Raw genomic sequence first — 23,931 nt, 5'->3', positions numbered from 1 at the left:
CTCTTTCAACTCTCTAATTTTGTGACCAATAGTCCAATCTTCTGGCCAGACCTTAAACAAGCTTCCTCTGGGCATGGTTTGTCTGTCTTTATTTTCCACATTACTAGCAAAGGATTGTGCAATTCCTGTAAAGGATGTCCTCTGAGAGCCATAGAACCAGAAGAGAAGTGAGGTTACTCATTTATCTAGAGCAATCAGTGATCACAAAGTATGCTCCATTGGTTGGGCCCAACGTGAGGTCAGGCCATCTAAAGGAAGGCTGCTACCCCATTGGGTAGGCCCTTTATGGGGGAGTTCCTGGAGCATTTGGACAACAAGAAGTTTCAGTCTCCTCCAATGGAGGGAGTACCCACATTGATGAGATAATAGAGTGCTTTGTGAAGTGCGGGCTTTCAATTCCTAAGCAGGTAGGCTGTTTACTCATTGACTTGCACCAAGGGGACCGCCCCATTTTAGGCAAAACAAAAGAAGACAGTGAGGAATTTCTAGTTGATTCCATAGGTCATACATCCACCAACAATCAGAGAGTAGTCCTAAGGCAATCTGAGAGCACTGGAGAGATGGTGAGATAGGGATATGTTCTATCCATAGGAGCAAAAGGAGTTTGGAATAAGAGGTCAGATGGCGTGTGTGTGGTTCTTCTGGGAAGGCTTTAAGATTTTGAGGCATGTGCCTAGAAGGAGGTCTGGCACTTTGTCCTTCATCTGCTGTTACAAGGATTCTGCATCTTGTGTTTTTTTAGGGTATTGGCTCCCAAGTGTGCTGCATGTGGACTCCCTATTCTTCCATCTGAGGTAAGATACTTTTAGGAAAAGGGGCAGCTTGGTGGGCAGTGGATAGAATTTCAGGCCTGGAATCAGGAAGACCTGAGTTCAAATCCAATGTCAGATACTTCCTAGCTCTGTGACCCCGGGCAAGTCACATAAAACCTTGTTTGTTTCCTCCTCTGTCAAATGAGCTGGAGAAGGAAATGGCAAACCACTCTAGTATCTAGTATCTACCAAGAAAACCCCAAAAGGAGTCACACATGACTGAAACCACCCAACAGCAACGCCTTCAGGAAGAGATAAATACAGTCCACTCTCCAGCCTTCATCTAAGGGTCTTCCTTGACATGAAGGTCTCCATAAAGCCCAACTGTTTTCTTCCTCTTGGCCCTCTTGTCATCTCTTCTTAAACCACGTGAAGCCCTAGCTTTGTGATAAATAGAATCCTATCTCCTCTCCCCCACCCCTCGACTATTTTAATTTTCCACCAGCTCAGGAACAATGCTGTGGGAAGATTTGTGGAGAAGGAAGCAGCCCAACCATAGGAAGTGTTGACCCTAATGGTCCTGTTGCCCCTTGGATGAAATAAAATTTTTCTCCTAGATATCAATGTCCAGTTTATTATAATAAGTAAAAGAGAGAAAAAAGAACTGAAAAGATCACAGGATCATTATTTTTTTTTAAAATCCTCAACTGCCTATTTTCCCACTCTCCTCTCACAAGGCCCATTTTAAACAAGGCTACATACAGGTCACCTCCTCCCCTTCCCTCTAGTATTTTTTCTCTTATAAGTATGTTCGTAGCCTATATATAGTTTGTATCTTTCTGTTGTGAGGCCAGGATTTCTCCCAGCAGGAAAAATGCCCCTTTCCTCCCAATATGCTTCCCACGGTCTGTGAGCACCTCTGTCCTGATGTTCTTCCTGTATCTGATGTTTCTTCTTGCTCTTTTTGATGCAGGGCTCTGACGAAACTATCCGTGTTGTGTCAATGGATAAAGATTACCACGTGGAGTGTTATCACTGTGAGGTAGGCCAGCCACTTTCTGGGGAAGGGCCAGGGCGCCTGATTGAAAAAAAGCAAGAGGGAGAAAAAAGTCCCCTATCCCCCCAAATTATTAAATTCTGAATAGTGTGGCCAGCAGGAAGCAGGAGGACAGAGGAATGAATGTTTGCTTGGGGGAGTGATTTGTTTCCTCTGCCAGCTCACAAGTCTGAAAGTCGTCATCGTTGTTAATATACCTGAGCTCTTGTGGTCTCTGTGTTGTGAACACCAGGGCTGGCTTGTATTGGTGTTACCGGGCTGTGCTGGCTAAGCCTCAGGTTTCAGATCATGTTTGTGGGTCCAGTTTCTGAGGGAGATGATTTTCAAGCCCTGTGTGATATAGAAAACCACAATCCCGCCCCCCCCCACCCCACAGTCTCTACATTTGCATGACAGCAGGGTCAGATCTCACAGCATAATCTTGGGATTAAAGAAAAAATGCAAAAAACCAGACTGGTTACCTGTCTAGTACCAAAGGCCGAGCATGGCTAACTGGTCCTTGAAGCACATTTAAGGCCTCTCTGTTACACGGGACACACTGACGAAAGTAACAGCAATTGAAATTCCCAAATCATTTTAAGGCTTGTAAAGTGTTTTACATATGTTATCTTGCTAGAGTTTTATGACTACCCTTCGAGATCGGTATTTGCAGATATGATTCCCATTTTATAGATGTGAAAACTGAAGCTTTGGCAGATGTGATGCCCAGTTTGTAGATGTGAAACCTGAAGGGAGGTTAAGTGACTTGCCCATGGTGATAGAAATAACCAAACAATCGCAGGTGGGGACTTGAATCTCACTCTCTCTGATTCCCAGTTCTGGGCTCTGCCCACTGCCCTGCCCTGCCCTGCCCAGGCATGGTTTTGCAAATCTGGCTTGTGCTCTAAGTGGGCCCTTCCAAAGGGGAGCAGCCCTTCGGCATTCCAGGGGCAGCCTCCCCAGCTGGACGAAGGTGTTTTGCAAAGGCCAGCTGCAGAATCAGATGTGAACAGATTCAATCACTGACCCTCTCAGTGGTATCATTTACCTTGATCCTGCTCCCAGAAGTATCAGCAGCGGTGCCTCCAGAATCCAGAGGGAAGAGCTCCACAATGGCCCTTTTCTACAGGAATGTAGGTAGTGAGAGGAGCAGTCAGGTGGGATAGCGGATAGATTCCTGAACTTGGAGCAGGGAAGACCTGAGTTCAAATCCTGCCTTCTACATTTACTAGATGTGTAATCTTGGGCAATTTGACCTCTCTTTGCCTCAGTTTGCTCATCTGTAAAATGAAGATAGTAATAGCACCTATCTCACAGAGTTCGATATCAGGATCAAAAGGGGTAATATATGCGAAGTGCTTGGCAAACCTAGCAGTTATTATATGTAAGGAAAAAGTGGAGAGATTCACTAGCTGGTCAAGAAGCCAGAAGTTCTTAGACACCCAGGCTCTTGGAGCTTTCTTTCTTTCCTTCCTTCCTTCCTTCTTTCTTTTCTTCCTACCATCTTTCTTTCCACCTTCCTTTCCTTCCTTCCTTCCTTCCTTCCTTCCTTCCTTTCTTTCTTTCATTCTTTTTCTTTCTTTTCTTCTACCATCTTTCTTTCCACCTTCCTTCTTTCCTTCCTTCCTTCCTTCCTTCCTTCCTTTCTTTCTTTCTTTCTTTCTTTCTTTCATTCTTTTTCTTCCTTTCCTTCTTCCCACCCTGCCTTTTTTCTTTCTCCCCCTCTCTCTTTCTCTCCCTCCCTCTTTCTTCCCTCCCTCTCTTCCTTTAAGTATATACTCAATCCCACGTATTGCTTCCACAACTGTCCTGGTTCTCTGTTTCCCTCAGGACTCTGTTCCATTTGCTTCGGTGCATTTTTTTAAATGGAGCTTTGTCTTGGTCCTGGCTCTCCCGCCAGGTCGCTCAGGTTAGGAAGCTACAGAAGGCCAATCAGTGGTTGTTAGTCTCTCCCACTCCCCCGCTAACTTGGACCCCTTGACTCTTTAGGACTGTGGACTGGAACTCAATGATGAAGATGGCCACCGGTGCTACCCTCTGGAAGACCACTTGCTCTGCCACGCCTGCCATCTGAAGCACATTGAGAAGGGGGCCACCTCTGCAGCCGTCCACCAGCATCCCTACTAGTCCAACTTGGGACCAGCAGCAGGGAATGTCTAATCAATGAATCATAATTTCAGTTTCAGAGACTGAGGTGTGTTTGGGTTTGGGGGAGGTGGAAGGGTGATAAAGGAAAAGGATGCGTGTCTGTGTGTGCATGGTTTGGTTTTTCCTCGGCCAGGAAAGTGAAACATTATCCATTCTGGTACCTATATCTTCCAAGTGCCTTCCTCCATACTTGGGCGGTCTTCAGATTACTTGGGAGAATGCATCATTATAAAGGCACAGGGAGATTCGATCGTGGAAAGCCCAATTAGCCATCCTAAGACCTGTCTGCTAAGGATAATGTGCCTTCTTCTATGTGATTCATGTTGAGTCTGTTTTAAGATCTCCCCCCATTCCCCATTCAGGATACCAACAGATTGATAACAGACTTTCACAGCCTTTCTTTTTCCTTAGGAAAATAATAACCATGTATAAAACACCCTTCAGATCTTCCTCTTGCCCTAGGAGTGAGATTTTAGGTCTTGTTTAGAATCTCTGAGAATGATCATTGTGTTACCAAAAGAGGCAGGCTGTACATTTTCATTGGTGATGTGGGAAAGTTTTGTCAACTAGAGCCAGGTGTTTATGTGAAGCCAAGTAGGGCACCCGTAGAAATATCTTGTCCTCAGAGTAATTTTTTTTGGATTGGACCCAGGTTTTGGGAGTGTCTGGTGAGAAAACATCCTGTACCAGTGCAGATATGCCTCTTGTGGTCTGGGAGAGTTTTCTGGGGCACTTAGACTTTCAACGACTTGCTCAGGCTCCGATGGCCAGGATGTGTCAGGGCACCATTTAAACCTAGGTCTTCCTGATTCCGAGGCCAGTTTTTTATCCACTATGCCATACCAGTCTCTCATTGGTTTTACTGGCGCCAAAATCTATATTTCTGGCTCCTAGCACACATGTAGTAAATGCTTTGATGAATGTTTGTCTTTTTTTTCATTTTGTTGAATCTCTTCAGAACTCTCTTTTCCTCAACTCCCCTCCCTCAATCTCCCAAGAAGCATGGGATCCATAGGGTAGATCTTGTCTTCTTTTTTCCTACCTGAGAATTTTCCTACCAAATCTACCATGAGAGGAGAGCTTGGTGCAGGCACCATTCAGCTCATGCCAGCTTCTCAGGGTTAGGTCCAGGAGTTCCAAGGCTCCCATTGCTATGAAATAGATATTGGCAGGAAGGTTGGGAGGGTGTTCTGGGAACACAAGGGCCAACTTTTCTTTAGCTTGGCTACCATTTTGTATTTGAACCTACACAGGGTTCTGGAGACAGACTAAGAGCAAGCACCTTAATGGATATAAAGCAGACCCTTTTTCTAGAAAACCAGATTGCTCAGGAACATACTCCCCATCTTCTTGGAGAAAAGGTATTTAAATCAAGAAAATTACTTCAGAGATGAAGTCACTCATGCTGATACTCAGTGCCATAGACCCAGAGAGGCATCATCATCTAGTGAATAGAGCCTTATACTTAACAGTCAGGAAGACCTGGGTTCAGATGCTCCCTCGAACACTGACTAGCTGTGTGACCCTTGGCAGGTCACTTAGCCACCACCTGCCTCAGTTTCCTGATCTGTAAAATAAGAGTTGAATTCAATGACTTCCAAAGTCCCTTCCAGTTCTAAGTCTATAAGCTTTAGCTTTGAAGAAACTACTGCTTCCTTAAACTATGGATGGCTCTTCAAAAAACACAAAACTTTCCTAATATAGCCTAACCAGATTTAAGGGTAAGTGCCTATACCAGAATCCTCTGCTTTGGTCCTCTGAACTCTTTGTTTACATTGCATCGTATCCTCTAGCAAAATGCTGCCTTTTCTTACATGGGCCAATCTCCAGTTCATGAAATCACTGGCAACTAAACTCTTACATAGGTGGAAATTTGTGCCAGATTTAAATTCAGGTATACCATCTTTTATATTCCAATCACATTTCCCAAGAAGCAGCACAACATGAAAAACAGCTGGATGTCGGTAAGATTTCAATAGCATTTACCCTATGGTAGAGCTGAGCCACTCTTTGGGGGCCTAGTGCTAATACCACTCAGTGGAAGGAACAGGGAAAAAAAGACCATGAAAATGTCTCCAATTTTTTCTTTTTTGGATGCAGCCTGTGGTAAAAGTAGATCCCAGAGCTGGCCCTGGCCCACCTCCACTCTCAGACCCTCCCAGGCAGGACAAGGTTCCAAGGCCAACTGTTACCTCTGGTCTGTGAAAGCCTTGAGTGCTGAATTTCCAGGGATGTCTAAACGACCTCAGGCTGCATCACAATGAGGGGACAGGGCTGGGAAGTTAAAGGTTGTTCAGTAGGACTGGGGGCTAGATCACACAGCTCCATAGCAGATTTAACAAGGAAAAGCTCTGGCATCCCAAAATGTTTTTCCACCTATAGAACCTTCCCAGGTTTATCTAATAGCAGGTAGCAGGTGTGTTCCAAAGCCTGAAAGAAGCCCAGGACTTGGACCTTGATGAATTGTGTTTACATTTTTATCAAAATTCACATCCCATAGCTGGATTCACATCCCAGGCTGGCCTAGCCTGCTTTTTGTTTTCCTTCCCCACCCTGCTATGGGTTCTGGCCTAGCAGACCTAGCATAATTGGTAAATCATAGAATTAGAGTGACAATGGACTCTAGAAATCATCTAGTCAATACCCTCATTTCACAGAGGAAAAAACTGAGGCCCATAAATGTGAAGTGACGTGTCCAAAGTCACTGAGTCAGGCAGTCAAGAAGCATTTATTAGGCACCTACTGTATGCCAGGTCCTGTGTTAAGTGCTGGTGAGACAGAAGGGCAAAGCAACCAGTTCCTGGTCCAATGCCAGCTGGGCTCTGCTGATGTGGCTCTTTACTTCCTGGGACAAGAGAGTTCACGGGGAGGATTTACAGGAATGACTCTGGGAAGAAGCTTCTTGGGATCCCCCAGTGTGAGGTGCCTTTGGTGAAGATGGAGCTGCATGACTTGGGGAAGAACACTGCCTTCGGTGCTGGGCCCAGTGTTTGGCTTAGTGTAAACTTTCTCACTCTCCTTCATGCTCCCTCCAAAGAAGCTACTGCTGGTCAGACCCCATGGCTGTTTTTAAAGTTCTAAAACTAGGCAGTATGGCCAGCCCAGCCTGCCACTTTCAAGGCTGTCCTGCTCGTCTGTGCTTACTGGTCTTCCTTCTTGTCTCTTCTCTGCATTTTTAAAAAAAAGATGCCTCAATGATTTTCTTTCCTCTCTTTCTCCATCTCTCTCTCTCTCTCTCTGTCTCTTTCTTTTTTTCTTCTTTCCTTCCTTCCCTCCTTCTCTTCCTCCTTCCCTTCTTTCTTTCTTTCTCTTTCTTTTTTATTCCTCCTTCCTTTCTTCCTCCCTCCCTCTCTTCCTCCTTCCCTCTCTTCCTTCTTTCTTTCTCCTTTCCCTATCACCCCTTTGTCTTTTCACTCCCATTCCCACTAGAATCAAAGACCCTGAAGCAACTCTCAAGAACTTTATAAGTTGCAGGGTAGGTGTAAACTTGCTTGGGTTCAGGGAGTTTCTTCATTTGCCATTTCCTTTGTCAATAAAATAAAAGGTCCAGTCTATATACATATGTACACACATGCATATATATATATATATATATGGGTATATAAAACATTTATACACATATATGTGTACACACATGAATTATATGTTACATTCATACATGCATGCGTATATACATGCATTGGTCCAAACACCATCTATGCATACATGCAGACACAACACACATACATCCTGTATACAGGCATGCATGTATGTATACATGCATACACACATATAACATGGTAACTACCTGGTTTGTATTTATACATAGCAAAAAAAGGAGGCTGTCATTTGCCATCTCTATGACTTGGGACAAGTCACTTTATTTTTCTAGACCTTGGTTTCATCCCCTGTAAAATGAGGGGGTTAGACTGCAGACCCCTTAAGGTCCCCCCCAGTTTTAAGTCTCTGATCCTCTAGTCTGTGACTTTATGGCCTGGTGTCAGTGAAGATATTTTTAAAAGTAGAGTGAAGGAACCTTATGGTTTCACCCATCTACTTGTTCATACATGTGCTTTCCATTTTGATTACATGGACCTTGTTAATCCCGGATTCTTCACTTTAGGAAACTAGCCTTCTTCCTTTGCTTGACTTAGAACTTGTCACCGTCCCTCCATCTGCTTATTACTTAGCTTGAGGCATTTAAAAATGGTATGGATGGTTCAAGTCAAATTAATTTTCATAGTGAAATTCATTTAATTGTAGTTTACTGAAGCAGAATCCTACGTTCTGATGTTGACTAACATTTCTTATTAAATATAGCCTTGCTAGCATCTAAATGTTGAAGCCTGCTCCTTCCAGATCATTGCTTCTCCACCCTTTTCATTTTAAGTGCTGACGTTTTCGGCATGCCACATCTGAGTTACTGCAGTAGCTTACTAAAGAGACTGAAGGTCTGGGCTCAGAATTCTTGGCAGAAAAAATAGGAGTGGAGGCCTCTGCAGGCCGTAGGGGGTGTTGTTCTGCTCTTCAGGTCTATTATTGGCTTGTCTCCCTGGATATTTTAGTGCTAAGGAAAGAAAAATTGAAATTAAAAGTGGATATTAGAATCTGGGTGGACCACTGGCCATTATTGGTGTGATTGAGAAAACACAGTGATCTTGTGAATGTAATTTGTGTTTCTTTCATCCTCAAACTTGTACAAATAGAATGGACACCTGAAATCTCATGGTTCTGTGGGAAGGCCAGCAGTAGAATGTCATTAGGCTGATGGGTCCACTGCGGCCTTGTCCATAAACAAAGGTCCTTTGTTTTCCTCCTTCCTTTGCACCACCCATGATATCCAAGGTTATTCTAGAACATCTGAAGTCACTCTCAAGCGAAATCTTCTTAAAAAAAGACAAAGTGAAGGGGAAACAGGAACAAGCATTTATTAAGTGTCTACTGTTGTCAAGCACTAATGCTGAGCCCTTTTATACATATTATCTCATTTGAGATGCAGTGTCTTTGATATCTTTTTTTCTGAGCCAGAACTTGGCAGAGTTGGAGGAAAGAATTTCTGTGTTGAGTATGAAAAGCTCACTGTGAGGGGAAGTATTTTCCTCAGTGTTTATCTTTTGTTCTATTATTATAGCATGCTTCAAACCATTGTAAAAGTAATAACAAGTGTGAAGTGTAGAATCCTACAGTACTAACCCACGTTGTTGTTGTTTTTCTAGCACATTTATTGTCCCTTCCTTCAGAAGACTGCTCAATGTAGGGCGATTTAGGCAGACCCATCTTGGGGCTCTGTGTTCTCATAGGAACAGCTATCCTGTGTCTTTAAGGTGTCTCCCATAAATCCCACAGGTCTCTGAAGAGTCAGCTTATAGACCTTCAAGATCTCACTCTAGCAATGATCCTTTCCTTTTTAGCTCCTCCCTTTCCCTAAGATGATGGCCAAAACGCATGAGGGCATGAGGCAATCCAATACCTCCGCCTACAGATGTGAAGAGTGATAGATTGAGGGCAGCTGCCATTAACATGTTCAGAAGGCTCCCAAGCTCTGGTGACTCTTGAATATTTCAAGCTCTGTGCCTGCTTTGTACAGAAGAAAAATATTTAGTTCATTAGAAAGGCCATTATTGGGACAGCTAAGAATGGGGTATTGGTGAAGGTTACACCTCTGGACAAATTACATTAAAGAACAATTCTCAGACTTATACAGCCCTTTCTCATAGCATTGATCTTTACAACAATCCTAGGAAGTAGGTGGTTTAAGTATTATTTCTGTTTTACAGATAGGGAAACTGAGGCTCAGAAAGATTTCCTCCCCCCCATCTCTCCCAGTTAATAAATGGATATCAGAACACAAACTCATGTCTTCTCATTCAAAGTCAGATGCTCCTCTTACTCCACTATCCTTGGTTAAGATTCCCCATTGCCCTGATGCTTGCTTGGTGAAGGAATGGAAAAATGTTTCCTTTCATTTTGTTTCTTAATCCTGAAATTGCTGTTTCCTCTTTTAAAATAATCAGCATTCTTGATGCAGCAGGTCTGCTATATGTACATATGCTCACACTTTTCAAACCCCAACAGCTTGAAATAAGCTGGCCAGGGCCTACAATACTGAATGGTACTCATTTTGTTTGTTTCTAGGACATTTCAGTTTTGGAAAAAAATAAAATAAAAAAAGCTTGTTAGTCCATTTGGTGACATAACTAATCTCAGCTAGGGGTGGATGGATGCTGTCTTTTTTTTTTTTAAGCTGTTAAGTATTTATGATACAATAGGGTCAGAGCAATGGAAAACCTGGCCCAATTTTGAATTACCCAAATAAATAAACGCAACTGAGTCAAGATTAAATGTGCTTCCTCTGTCTACTTTTTTTTTGTGATTCATTTCAGTTTGTTCCAATTTAATATACATCAAATCCCTTCTATGCTCTAGGCATTAAGCAGGAATATAATATACACACCAATAAATAAAAACAGTTTCAAGAAGGAGAGAGTGCTTAATAACTGAGGAAAGACTTCACATAGGAGGTGGCAAATGAACAGTGTTTTTGATGAAGTCACAGATAATACTTTTTTTCTTTGTAAAAATATATTTCTAAATTTTTACCGATGTCTTTTGTGTTTACATCACCTTTGCTTCCATTCCCTCTCTTATCCCCAGTAACATACAAATTTAAAAGAAAGAGGGAGGAAAAAGCAATTTGATAAACTAACCAATATTTCAGCTTTTGTGTGAGTCATTTCAGTTGTGTCCAACACTCCGTGACCCCATTTGGGGTTTTCTTGGCAAAGATACTGGGATGGTTTGCCGTTTCCTTCTCCAACATTTCCGCTGAGTCTGACCTTATGTGCACCCATAGTCCCTTGCTTCTGCAGAGAAGCGAGGAAGGTGTTCTTTTCTTTTCTCTTCTTTGGGGTCAGGCTTGACCATTAATATCATAAAATGTTGGGTTTTCTCTTCTTTCCATTTACCAACAAACATTTATTAAACTCCTCTCTGCCAGGCACTATGCTAAGTGCTAACAGTCACTGACAAGGGACATATTTAAAATGCCACTTCCTAGCAGTAAGGGGGTGGGGCCTCGAGGGATCAAGTGTCATTGATAAGAGGCTACACCTGTTTGGGGGATCACAAAGCTGCAGCTGGGCTCATATTTTCCTATTTCCTTCCCATGTCCACACTGACCATGAACTTTGGGTTCATACAAAAGCCTGTATAGATCACAGAGGATTCTCAGGACCCTAGCTGCATGCAGGAAAGAAACCCTAGAGGTCTGACACCAAGGAAGAGATTTCTCCATTCAAGTTGACTCAGGCCTTCCCTCTAGCCTGTCCCAAAGTCCAATGGCATCTGCGTTCTTCCCTGATTCCCTGGTGCCAATTGGCCTGCACAGAGAAACACTGAAGATAAGACCGACCGCTTCTAAAGGGCTGCTGGAAAGTCATGGGAGTCAGGTTGTAAAGATGGGCTTTTTCTGACCTGGATTTTTTTGAGATTGGGTTGCCTGATTGATTCTACCACAGCTTTGAACTGATTCTTTTCTGGCCTGCGCCAGTTCAGTCCTCAGGCACCCTTCCCCCCTACTCCCTCCTAGGGGTGCACCATACTGGTGCCAGACTTAGACTGGATACTTCATTGGCTTTAGTCCTACTGTATCTCAGAACTCCTGAGCTCAGGTGATTCCCCCAGCCTCAGTCCCCTCAGCAGCAGGGAATACATGGGTTATTCTTGGCTTCCTTGTTGAATTTTCTCATAGCTGGTTCATGGCTCACTTTGAATAGGTTCATTTTGCTGACCTCGGACGCCTTCTAGTCGGGCCTAGGCATGATCAAGAACGTGCTCTAAATGTGGTCAACAAGTGACCATCCAGTCTCTCATTGCAGACTTTCAATCAGGGAGTGCCCATCCCCCCCCACCAGGTCCATCTGTTCCACTTAGGGATAGCACTGAATTGTTCAGAAGTTATTCCAAGACAAGATGGCGCCACAGGGCATAGAGCACTGGGCTTGGATTCAGGAAGACTCATCTTCCTGAGTTCAAATCCAGCTTCAGACACTAACTAGCTTTGTGGCCCTGGGCAAGTCACTTCACTCTGTTTGCCTCAGTTTCCTCATCTATAAAATGAGCTGGAGAAGGAAATGGACATGACTGAACAACAACAAAACAACAATAAATAATATTCCAAATCCAATCTGGGGTCAAGCAGAGCAAGTCCCACGACAGGACGGCTTTGCAGATTCTGGAAATCAGCACTCATGGCTGCACCATCTTCTCCTCCCAAGGCTAAACATCCCCACTTGCTGCATATGGCACAAACCAGAGACCTTTCATCATCCTGGGTGCCTTCTGAAATTCCACTTTCTTAACCCCATCCCTAAAATATGGAAATCCAAACTGAGCAAAACACTGGATCAGGACAGAGCACAAAGGGGTATTCCTCTTCCTAACTCCTTTGGCCTGTTTCAATGAAGACTAAAATTTCATTCGCTTTTAACAGTTTTAAAATTTTGTTTTTATTTTGAATTTAGCAAACATCAAACCAAAGTTATTTCCATATATATATAGTCTCAATAACCCTCTTTTAATCCCTAACCCTAATCCTTCCCCTCTACCTTTCACTATCCTCCTTACAAGAAAAAGGAAAAAAAAAAGAAAAAAAATTCCTTGTAATAAGTAACTCAGAATAAAGCAAAAATGAATTCCCACATTGGCTGTTGTATGAAAATGATATGCCTTTTTTTTTCCACTTTCTTTTATTTTTCTTGCTTTTCTTTTCAACATCACCAATATGGAAATCTATTTTGCATGACTTCACATGTATAGTGGGGATCATATTGCTTGCCTTCTCAATGGTTAGGGGAGGGGCTGGAGAGAGGGAGTGAACTGGAAGACAGAGAGAGATTTAAGAAAAAATGAATGTAAAAAATGAAATTGATCATCTCTCAAGAGAAGAAAACAAAAAAGAAGGGAGTGCCTCCTTCTGAGCTTGAGTCCGCCCCCTCTCTGTTGGTGGTGGGGTGGGGAGGGGGTAGCCTGCTTCATCATCCATGCTTTGGGATCATGGCTGGTCACTGCATTGAAATCACGTTGGCTCTCTGGGATGCTTGACGTTTTCACAGAAGACACCAGAATCTTTCCATTTTTGAAGCCTTGCTGGAGTTGTGGGTTTAATGTTAGCAGCAGTCCCAGCCCTGAGGAGGTCCGTTTGTTCCTCATGTCCAGGGCCATGAGAGGTGAATGCTGATGTTCTGGATTTTACTAACAAAGCAGATGCGTACGTCAGCTTGGGTTGGTCTCTTGGCATTCTTAATTGCATGCCACACTATGGCTTACATTACCCATCTTTCTGGCGAAGGATCACTCAGCTAAATGGAATATAAGAATGTCATTAGATTCATGAAGTTGGGCCCTCTTCAGACTGCCGTGGGACAGGTAGTGCTTGGCATTGTCCCAGGGCTTGGATGGCAGAGGTCAGTCCCAGGAGGATGAGTCATGGACTTAGACTGGACCCCTTTTGCAAGATGTCGGGCACACATAAATGCAAGGGTTATTTCTTTTTAAAAATTGTTTTTTAACATTTATTTTTTGAAATTTTGAGTTCCAAATTCTCTCCCTCCTTGCCACCCCTCCCTCACCCCTTGAGAAGGCAAGCAATATGATATTGCTAGTACATGTGATGTCATGTGAAACCTATCTCCATAAAAGTGTCATTTCTTAACAGCATGTTACTGAGGTTGCGTGACTAGAGTGGAGTTGATGGAAAAGGAAGTCAGCTGATCATTGAGTAGGAGGAAGGGACAACAGACAGATGATCATGTCCAGCACTACTTAGTACCCACCAGAGCCACCAATCAGCTTCCCACATTCAAGATGGGGGACAGCAGGAGTTGGAGGGGAGGGGAATGATCTGGAGGTTTTAGTGGACCACAGCTCCCTAGGATTTAGCAATGGGAGCCAGCAGCTAAAAAACACTCATGTGACCTTGGGCTGAGATTTCAGAAACAGGGATGTGATGGCGCCACTCTGCCCTGCCCTGAGGACCGGTCTCAGTTCTGGGCACCAATATTTAGGGGGGGCATCAGTAAGCTAGAGAAAGTCCCAAAGAGGGCAGCCAGAGCAGGGAAGAGATCTGAGCCCACAGCATGTGAAGTCACTAAAAGAAGCGGGTGTTTAGCTAGAGAAGGCCCAAGGGGAAATGGCAGGTGTTTGAGGAGCATGCCATGTGCAGGATGGCTTTGATTTGTCCTGTTGGCCCCCACTCACCCCCCGACCGAATTAGAAGTAGTTGTCAGGAGAGAGACAGACAGACAGACAGACAGAGACAGAGAGAGAAGAAAGAAGTGGGGAGAAGGGAAGAGAGGGAGGGGGAGAAGTGGATGGGTGGATAGATAGATAGACTGACAGGCAGACAGACAGACAGATGGATAGACAAGGCAGGCACTGAGTGAAGGGAGGCCCCGGTTCCATCAGTCCCTCCTAGATGACTACAGCCCAGGTCTGCCGCTTCACTCTAGCATCAGGCGCCTTCTCCATTAACTGGTGTGAGGGGTTACATGGATGAACTGGAAGGGACTTAAGTATAACCTCCGGAACCTTACAAGGATCGTAGCTGAGGAAAAATGACCAAGACGCCGGGTGAGTGAAAACAGTCTAAAAGAACATAAGATTAAGTGCTCCAGATTGTGTGGGACAGATTATAAAGCTCCTGGAAGGGAGGGAGGGAATAAGCATTTATTAAGCACCTACTGTGTCAAGACACTGTGCTGCATGCTTTGCAAATTCCCAAGTGATCCTCACAAAAACCCTGGGAGGGAGAGGTTGTTCTCATTCTCGTTTTACAGTTGGGGAAACTCAGGTAGACTAAGTGACTCACCCGGGGTACCTGTCTGGGGCTAGATTTGAACTCAGCTCTTCCTGACTCCAGGTCCAGCACTCTAGCCACCATACCACCTGGCTAACACGTATTTATCTCCATACCCCATCTTTTATAGAACTGCAAACATGTCATTAGCTTCCTCAGACCCAAGCTGGTTAGGAGGAGGGCAGGTGGAAGGAAGGGAGGTGGTAGACACACATTGGGCCACAGCCTTGTGACTGACCCTAGCTGGGGCTATCCCAGATATTTTTGCACTGAGGCTGATGTTCAGTGGCTTGGTGTCTGCCAGCCTAAGCCTGAAAGGGGCTCTGAGGCATACCCCTCCATCAGCCAAGAGTTCTAGGTCATTCTGAAGTCTGTCTCATCTGCCCTTCACAACAACTGTGTAGCAGGATATGGCCAGGATGATCATTCCCATTTGAAGGAGTTGGGGACTGAGGCTTAGAAAAGTGAAGTGATTTAGCTGCTCCAGGCATCAGGGGAAAAGGGGATAGGCTGTAAAAGGCAGACCTTGGACTTGGTTCATTTCTAAAAATCCTATGACTGCCTGACTCCTAATTAATTCACTGCATTGGCCAAGCATTGGGAAGGAGAAAAGGTATGGATACAGGTGTGACAGGCTAGGCAGGGCCAACCCCAGCATTTTGTGGAGGAGGAAGCAATTCTGGAGAAGGGTCCTAGGCATCCCCATAGTCACACAAGCAGGAAGGGGAGAACTACTGTACTGGAACCCAGACCCTCCTTCCCTACCAAGCTGAGGTTTCCCTCCACTCCACCAAACAGCCGAAGGAAATTAAAGGCAAACTTATTTATTAAAGGGGTGGGGAGGAGTCACTTAATCTCCTTTGCCTCAGTTTCCTCATCTGTAAAATGGGCTGGAGAAGGAAATGGCAAACCACTCCAGTATCTCTGCCAAGAAAACCCCAAACAGGGTCAGGGAGAGCCTGACATGACTGAAAAAGATTGAACATCAACAAAATTGGCCTTGTACAAATGCTTCGCACGGTCCCTGACAAGAGCAGCAGCTTGACTATCTTACAGGAACCAAACCTCCACCCCTTCCCCAAAGAAAAACTATTATTAAAGAGTTGGATTGGGAAAGACTCCAGATGTAATCTGACCTACTGACCTACTAAATCCCAACTAAAATCCATTCTTTTTACAGGAAGCCTTCTCTAACTCCTCTTAATTCTGGAGCCTTCCAATTTACCCTGCGCATAGCTCGCTTTTATACATTTGCTTGCATGTCCTCTCCCCATTAGAGTGTAAACACCTTGAGGGCAGGAGCTACCTTCTGCCATTTTTTACATCCCCAATGCTTAGCACAGTTCCCAGAATATAGTAGTTGTTTAATAAATGTTTATTTATTGATTGATGGACCTAGCACCCAACCTGCAGCAGAAAGTAAGTCCCTTGAGGGCACACTGTCCTTTGGTGTTGTTGTTTTGTATCTCCAGCACTTAGCACAGTTCCCAGCACATAGTAGGCTTCTAATACATGTTAACTGATAGATAGATCTGGTGCCCAAGTAGAATTTATGCTCCCTGAGGGCAGATGCTGGTCCATCTCAGTCTCTTTATGCTTGTGGAATGGATGGATGGAAGGATGGATAGATGGATGGATGGATGGATGATGGATGGGTGGATAGAAGGATGGGTGGATGGGTAGATGGGTGGATGGAAGGATGGGTGGATGGATGGATGGAAGGATGGAAAGATGGATGGGTGAATGGATGGATGGAAGGATGGATGGATGGAAGGATGGGTGGATGGATGGAAGGATGGGTGGCTGGCTGGCTGGCTGGATGGATGGAAGGATGGATGGATGGAAGGGTGGATGGGTGGATGGATGGAAGGATGGGTGGATGGATGGAAGGATGGGTGGATGGAAGGATGGAAGGATGGGTGGATGGAAGGATGGATGGATGGATGGATGATGGATGGATGGATGGAAGGACAGATGGGTGGATGGATGGAAGGACAGATGGGTGGATGGATGGAAGGACGGGTGGATGGAAGGATGGAAGGATGGGTGGATGGATGGAAGGATGGATGGAAGGATGGAAGGATGGATGGATGGATGGATGGATGGATGGAAGGACGGATGGGTGGATGGACGGAAGGACGGGTGGATGGAAGGACGGAAGGATGGGTGGATGGATGGAAGGATGGGTGGATGGAAGGATGGAAAGATGGATGGATGGATGGATGGATGGATGGATGGATGGATGGATGGAAGGATGGATGGGTGGATGGATGGAAGGATGGGTGGATGGAAGGATGGAAGGATGGGTGGATGGGTGGATGGATGGAAGGGTGGATGGATGGAAGGATGGAAAGATGGATGGAAGGATGGGTGGGTGGAAGGATGGAAGGATGGGTGGATGGGTGGATGGATGGAAGGGTGGATGGATGGATGAATGCCTGCAAGCAAGGCCCGGGAACTGGCAGAAGGTTCTCTTTCCAGTCACAGCAAAACGCCCCACTTATCTAAGCCCCTGGATGCAGCCTGGCCGCGGGCAGGTTCCCAATTGCGCGCGAGCGGACCGCACGTCATCGATCTGGGATCAAAGTTGCAGGTTCTTCCCTTTTCTTTAGACTCAGGGAAGGCGAGTTCGCTCCCCTAAAAACAAGCAGTGAAAAAATTCCGCGCCGAGCCAGCTAGGAGTCGAACCTAGAATCTTCTGATCCGTAGTCAGACGCGTTATCCATTGCGCCACTGGCCCTGCACATGCACACCGCCTCGCAGCGGCTGCTTATCAGGCTGCACGCAGTCGCGTCAAGCTCCAACCAGCCGCTAGTCTTTCCGCGGATGCACCTCCCCCTCCGCCAGCCTCTGGTTCCCTGCTCCCGCGAGCAGGCACGCAGCCAATCCTCGCCGCGCGTCTTGCGTATCTCCGCTCTTCGGCCCGCCTCGCTCCTTCCTTTCCTCCCTCCCGTTTCGCTCCAGAATCTCTTCGCGTTCTGAGGCTCTTGCCAAGTTTGTCCCGGTGCGCGCCCCGTCCGCGCCTGGGATGGGCGGGTCGGGGGTGGGGCTGAGGAGAGGTTCTGGAAGCCGGGCAGGGAGCTGCGTCGGCCGCCTCCGACGGTGACCGGCGGGACACAGAGCGCAGAGCGGCGGCGGCGGCGGCGGAGCAGGATGGCGGCGGTGGCCTACGAGACTCTGCAGCTGTGAGTAGCTCCGGGCACCCGGGAGCGGGGTGGCACCGAGGCAGTTGGCCGGGCCGGGCGGCCCTCCTCGTTGGCCCGGCCGGGGCCCTTTCTCGCCGCCTCCTCTTTCGCTTCGCAGCTGCGGGGCGCGCGCCCATCCCGGGACGGGGCCGGGGGAGATCGGATCGGAGGCAAGGGCCGGGCCGGGCCGGGCCGTCTCCTCCCTGAGGACTCCCTCGGGCCGGCCCCGGTCCCCGCCTCCGCCCCTTCGAATGGACTCGCACCTAGCCCGGAGGCGCGGCGGGGGCGGAGCAGCAGGCCCCGGGGCCGAGGGAGGCGCGGGCCGGGAGAGGGGCCGCGGGTGCGTGGCGTTGTGCGGGCCGGGCTGTGCTGTCATTGAGCGGCCCCGCGCCCCTCCCGCTGCTTCTCCTCTCCTTTCCTCCTCCCTTCCTTCTCGTCACTTTTCTCTTCCTGATTCCTTCCCTGTCCCGTCTCCGTTTCCTTCCATCCCTCCAGGCGTCTCTTCTTTCCTCTTTCTCCTTCCCCTTCTTCCCGCCTCTCCTTCCTTTCTATTTGTCTCTGCTTTTCAGTAGTTTCCCCAGCCCAAAGGCAGACAGAGTGACTTTTGATTCCCGGGCAGCGTACGACACGTCTTGGAGCCTGCAGACGGCCCCTTCCAGTAACGAACCCCCGGGTGTAGACGGCAGGGTAGGGGCAGGGGGCGCGGCAAACACCCGTGCTCGGACTTTGGGTGGGGAGCCAACCAAATTTTGGGTTTAAATGGATTGATTTTGAGGCTGCGGAGCATTAAAAACCATCCATAGACTCATTCCCTAGGTGGAGGGCAGGCGGGTCTTGGTGTGCTTGGCTATCCTCCCTCCCGCCTGCTCTGGAACCGGCACAGCAAACCTCAAGAAAAGCCCCTTTAGGGTTTTAGGACTGTAAGAGATTGACGTCATTTTAATAGGAGAAACTGAGGCAAGGGCACGCAGGGCGTCAGTGGCGGACCTGGAACTCGGGTCTCCTGACTCCTGGTCCTGTGGTGCTGCTAAGGTGGGCCCGATACCTGCTTCAGAGCTGCAGGTGACCTCGGAGGGCATCTAGTTCACCCCTGTTATTTTACAGAGAAGGAAACTAAGGCCCAAGGTCGCCCAGCCCGCTTGTGATGACTTCTGTACATTCCTGTCTTGTACTGTTATAAATAGACGTCTTGTTCTTGTTCCTTGGTCCGTGATTTTTGGTCATAAGGTTGTTGGGGGGGGTTTTTTGACACTTTTATCTTAGTTTTTTTTTTATTGCGTTTACAGGACAAGACACATTAATAATCCCTCAGGGGGAAAAATGGAAAACTAAGTCCTTCTGTATTCCTTGGCTTTACAAAACTTTTTGGCCTACCTCACCAAAAACACGAGAAGAAACGATCCATGATTTCCTGACCTTTCATAGGTTGATGCCCTTATTTGAATATTTGTCTTAAGTATTCTTAATAAATTGCCTCTCTAGGATATTTGGAAATCTCTTAACCCCACCGATGATACAAACTGGGTATGTGTATTCACACACACACACACACACACACACACACACACACACAATTGGAAAGCTTGCATGGAATTGTCAATAATACTGTTGTCACTTATCGGAGATAAGGTATCCTGGGCAGTCTTAGGGTCAACAGGATGGGGGAGAATTTCTCAGCACCGTCCTATACAGGTAAAGTTGGGGGTTGAAAAACAGCAGTAGGGTTTACTGCATCTTTTGCAAAATTCTGGCTGTGATGTAAATGACACATTTTCTGAGCCTTGTATCACTTATGATTAGGATTTAAAACCCATCATGCCTGTTTTTTCTTTTGCCTTAGCTTCCCACCTATTTCCTTATCTGAGAGGTGAGCCTTTTAGTGGCTGAATGAGTGTAAGCTTATTCTTCGATTAGGACTTTGCAGGCAGGAAATGTGGTCATTGTTTTGGATGAGGGATAAGTTACTGAGGGATAAGAGACTGAATGTCATCTAATACCACCTCTCAAAAGTATTTAAACCTCCTGGAAGCTTTTTCCCTCATAAAACTCAGCACTAAATTACAGATTCCACTTAAATCATCGTTGAGTGGCATTGATTTAAAGAGGATGGAGGGACTGTGAAATGTAGTTGTTTTCAATAAGTCTCATATAGAATTTAAATGTTTGGCATCAGGAAAAGGAGTAAAAAGGGTAAGGGCATTTGGTCCTTAAGTAGTAGAAGCTGTTGTTTTGGCCATTGTTGTTTGTTTTTGTTTTTTTTGTCAGAGCAGACCATAAATGCTCTTCCCCATACTCAATAAAAGTCATTGTCTGGTTTATCTGTTTTATCAATTGAACTTCTTTCTAAATTTAATTTTTGTTTGCTTAATAGGTTACTGTATTCTCCCTAATCCCCCTCCACCCCCTTAACTGCTGTACTGTGTTTACTTTATGGAGAAGTTTTTCTTTCATCAAGTCATTTTGATCATCAGGTCTTCTGCTTTTTTTCACTTTGCCCATAATGCCTTCTTTCAGAGTCTCTGGAAGTACGGCATTAATCTTCCCTTAAAGCTGGCCTCTGAACCAGAAATAGCCAGTGGAACTGGAGCATAAACATGGTGGTTTGCAAAATAAATGTTTATGCGTATAAGAGTTTATATTAAGGATAGACCTGTATCTAAAAATCTGAATTTACAGAGTAGATCATTTAAAGGATAATTTTTGTCTTATTTTGTAAACCAGCACTATGGGTTTTGTTTAATTATTGAGTTGGTTAACACTTTGAGTAACATTCTGCTCACAGAAATGTTGTTTACTTATAAATTCATCCTATAACTGTATTGCTAAAAAGACTATAGGAAGCATTTCCTGTGGGAGCTTTTTCTTAAAGAACTTCTCTTAAAATGATCAATGAACTGAGAGGTCTCTGCATGTCAGATGGAATAGTCAGACCCTTTGCCATCTTAAAAAGCACCGTTGAGGGTCAGCTAAGTGGCGCGGTGGATAGCGCCCCAGACTTGGAGTCAGGAGGACCTGAGTTCAAATTAGACCTCAGGCACATAACACTCAGTAGCTGTGTGACTCTGGGCAAGTCACTTAACCCCATTAAAACAAAAAACAAACCAAAAAAACCCCAAAAAGCACCGTTGAACTACTTGCTATAATAATGATAATAACAATAAACATAATACTCAAACTGAATTTACCTTCTTTCTTAAACCAGCTCTCTCTCCATACCAGCTTTCTTATTTCTGTCATTGGCACCACTGACGTATCCTTTTCTAATCTTGAATCTTCATGGCTGTTCTTTTTAAAAAAGAGCTAAAATGGACCTCAAAGTTAGTCTCATCCACTCCTTGCGTTTTTGTGGTTCTTGTTCATTTCTGTCTGACCCTTCATGATGCCTTTCGGGGTTTTTCTTCGGGAAAGATACTGGAGGGGTTTGCCATGTTCTTCTCCAGCTCATTTTTGTGGAAACTGAGGCAAGCAGGGTGAAGTGACTTGCCCAGGGCCACACAGCTAGTAAGTGTCTGAGGCCAGATTTAAACTCAAGAAGATGAGTCTTCCCAGCGCTCTATGCAGTATGATGCTACCTACCTGCCCATATTTACAGATGAGGAAATTGAGGCCCAGAGATTGAAGTAATTTGATCAAACTCATGCAGCTAGGTAGTCAGTGGTAGAGCTGGGCCAGGACTCAGATCTAAGTCTCCTGAATTTTTTAGCCCAGTTCTCTCTCCATTCCACAATGTACTCCCTTCCCTGTTTTCTGGTCAGTCATCTTTATGATGATTTTTAAAACTGTCTTCCTCTTCATTGTCTCTTCTCTATGCGGTGGCTTTCTGACTGGTCTTCTAATCTTTCATTTTCTCTGGCTTTCTCATCACATTCACTGCTTTTTTATCTTTTTATTTCCCTTTATGAATCTTTGAATGGCTTCACTGTACATCAATGAAAACTCGAAATTATGAGCCTAGCACTAAGAGTTCTCCACAATCTACCTTATTCTACCTTACCTTAACTCTTTAAAACTTGAATCTCTGATTTTATCAGTGTAAGGATCTCCGTTGCTTAGCAGAGTGCCTGGTGCACTGGGACAATTAATTAATGTTTACTGACCGACTGGTAAGGAGTTTCCGTGTCTTCTCTGCCACTTACAGGTATGGTGAGTTGCCTGGAACTCTGAAGAGGTTTGGGTCACCCAGTAGGTCACCAGAGGCAAGGCCAGCTCTCGTCTTTCTCTCTGCTATGCAGTGCTACTTCTCACTAATCTTGCCTCATCACCTTCCTGCCTCTGTAGCCAGACTAGTCTCTTCATTGTGCCTCCAATGTGATGTATTCATTCTGGACTACCCACCTTTGCTCAGGTCATTTTGTTGAACAAGGACTGTCTTTCACTGTTCTATTCAAATCCTTCCCATCTTTTAAAGCCTAGACTCATCCAAGAGGCCTTGTCTTTATCATCCCACGTTGATTCTGAGCTGATTACTGCACCAGTAACATCATTCATTTTGGCATGTATGTGAGACTAGTAGAAAGGACCAGCACAATCAGCCCCTGGAACCACGAGGGACTTCCCTTCTCCTTCCCCTTCCCCAGTGCTGTCAAGGCTGACCTGTGGAAGGAGCAGCACCAACAGCTCCTGTGTCCTGAGCATCACTCTCTGTGGGACATCCCCTTGTAACAAAATAAAACTGTTAAGGAAAAGCAGTTGACCCAGTGATTTCACCTGACTGTATATATGCCTTTCCACACCCCTCACTTCTTAGATAAAGGAAGGATGAGTTTTGTCATCTAGACTTTGGCACCAAGATCTGGTACCTTTAGAATTGTTTTTACATTATTGTAGTCATTGTATGTTTTATTCTCCTGATTCTACTTTCCCTCAGAATTAGATTAGATTTCCTCATTTTTCTCTGAATTCCTCTTATTTATTATTTAAGATGCAGGAATACCCTATTCCTTACATATTCTGCATTTTGTTTGGTCACTCCCCAAGCTGTGTGTCCCAATTTGTTTGCTACCACAAATAGTGCTGTGATGAATATTTTACAACCTTTCTGTCTTTGACTTCTTGAGATATCTATCTAGTAGTGAGATTTTTAAGTCAAAGGGTATGACCACTTTAGTAACTTTTCTCATACTCACAAATTTCACAGCCAGAGATTATCTTCTTCCTGCAGACCCTCTTACACTAACTATTTCTGGCTTTTATCCTCTAGGCCAATTTAATGAGTTTGGGGGGAAATTTCTGTGATAATGGCATTGGCACTTTTCTTATTAGTAGTTTGAAGCATTTTTTCATATGATCATTTATTATATAGAATTAACAATTGAGACATTTATTCAACTCTTCATGTAAGGCTTTCTCATTAAGTTTTTTTCCTGTGACTTGCATAAAAGTGTAAGATATAGACTAGATAGAGGTAATGAGTGATATACAGAATCCTCATGGCTTTGCTGAATTGTGAAGAGGGCAGTTGTCACGGGGCTGCCTGAAATAAATGTGAATATAAGTACACAGCAGAAAATATCTATTTGGAGTTTGATGCTATTACCAATTATGAGAAGCATGTCCTACATAAAAATAATGCTCAAAGTTTGTTTGGAAATGAAATAGATGACTTTTCTCAAGGATTTTCTCAGTTAGCAGCTAAAAGGGGGGCAACATGGTGTAGTGCAAAAAGAGTTGGATTTGGAACAAGAAGGTCCGGATTCGAATTCTGACCCTATTTTAATTGTATCTTTTGAGTAAGTCATTTCTCTGGGCCTCAGTTTCCTCATCTGTAAAATGAAGGGCTGGAAATTTGTTTGCTATCATGGAACAACTTGAACACTCTTGCAGAATGGGCCAGAATTATTACATCTGTTATTGGGCAGTAAAATATTTTCATTTCTTTGTAATACTCCAAAATTACCATAATCTAACTTTTTGTATTCCTTACCATTTTTTGACCATTTCTGGACAATGACCCTCAACCGCAGAATAAAATAAAAT

At 45.0% G+C, this 23,931-nt stretch overlaps 2 protein-coding genes and 1 non-coding gene across 3 annotated transcripts in view; 2 read left to right on the top strand and 1 right to left on the bottom strand.

Moving 5' to 3' along the window:
* Positions 1-10,257, top strand: part of LIMD1 (LIM domain containing 1) — an 83,137-nt gene extending 72,880 nt beyond the window's left edge. Inside the window, 3 exon segments of the mRNA XM_020987330.2 lie at positions 743-794; positions 1,726-1,794; positions 3,778-10,257. Coding sequence (XP_020842989.2) covers positions 743-794; positions 1,726-1,794; positions 3,778-3,915 — 259 coding nt within the window. The 3' untranslated portion in view covers positions 3,916-10,257.
* A 7,180-nt stretch (positions 10,258-17,437) lies between these two features.
* TRNAR-ACG (transfer RNA arginine (anticodon ACG)) lies at positions 17,438-17,510 on the bottom strand. The gene has a single exon. It is a non-coding gene; the product is annotated as a tRNA-Arg (tRNA).
* Positions 17,511-17,722: 212 nt separating this feature from the next.
* The window catches only part of SACM1L (SAC1 like phosphatidylinositide phosphatase), a 54,213-nt gene continuing 48,004 nt past the window's right edge, over positions 17,723-23,931 (top strand). The window contains exon 1 of the mRNA XM_020987328.2: positions 17,723-17,955. Within this exon, the coding sequence (XP_020842987.1) occupies positions 17,924-17,955 (32 nt within the window). The 5' untranslated portion in view covers positions 17,723-17,923. The remainder of the gene's footprint in view (positions 17,956-23,931) is intronic.

The sequence above is a fragment of the Phascolarctos cinereus genome, unplaced genomic scaffold, assembly GCF_003287225.1.
Source record: "Phascolarctos cinereus isolate Bilbo 61053 unplaced genomic scaffold, phaCin_HiC Scaffold_1;HRSCAF=81, whole genome shotgun sequence".
Lineage (NCBI taxonomy): Eukaryota > Metazoa > Chordata > Mammalia > Diprotodontia > Phascolarctidae > Phascolarctos > Phascolarctos cinereus.
This window is presented reverse-complemented; position numbering and strand designations above follow the sequence as displayed.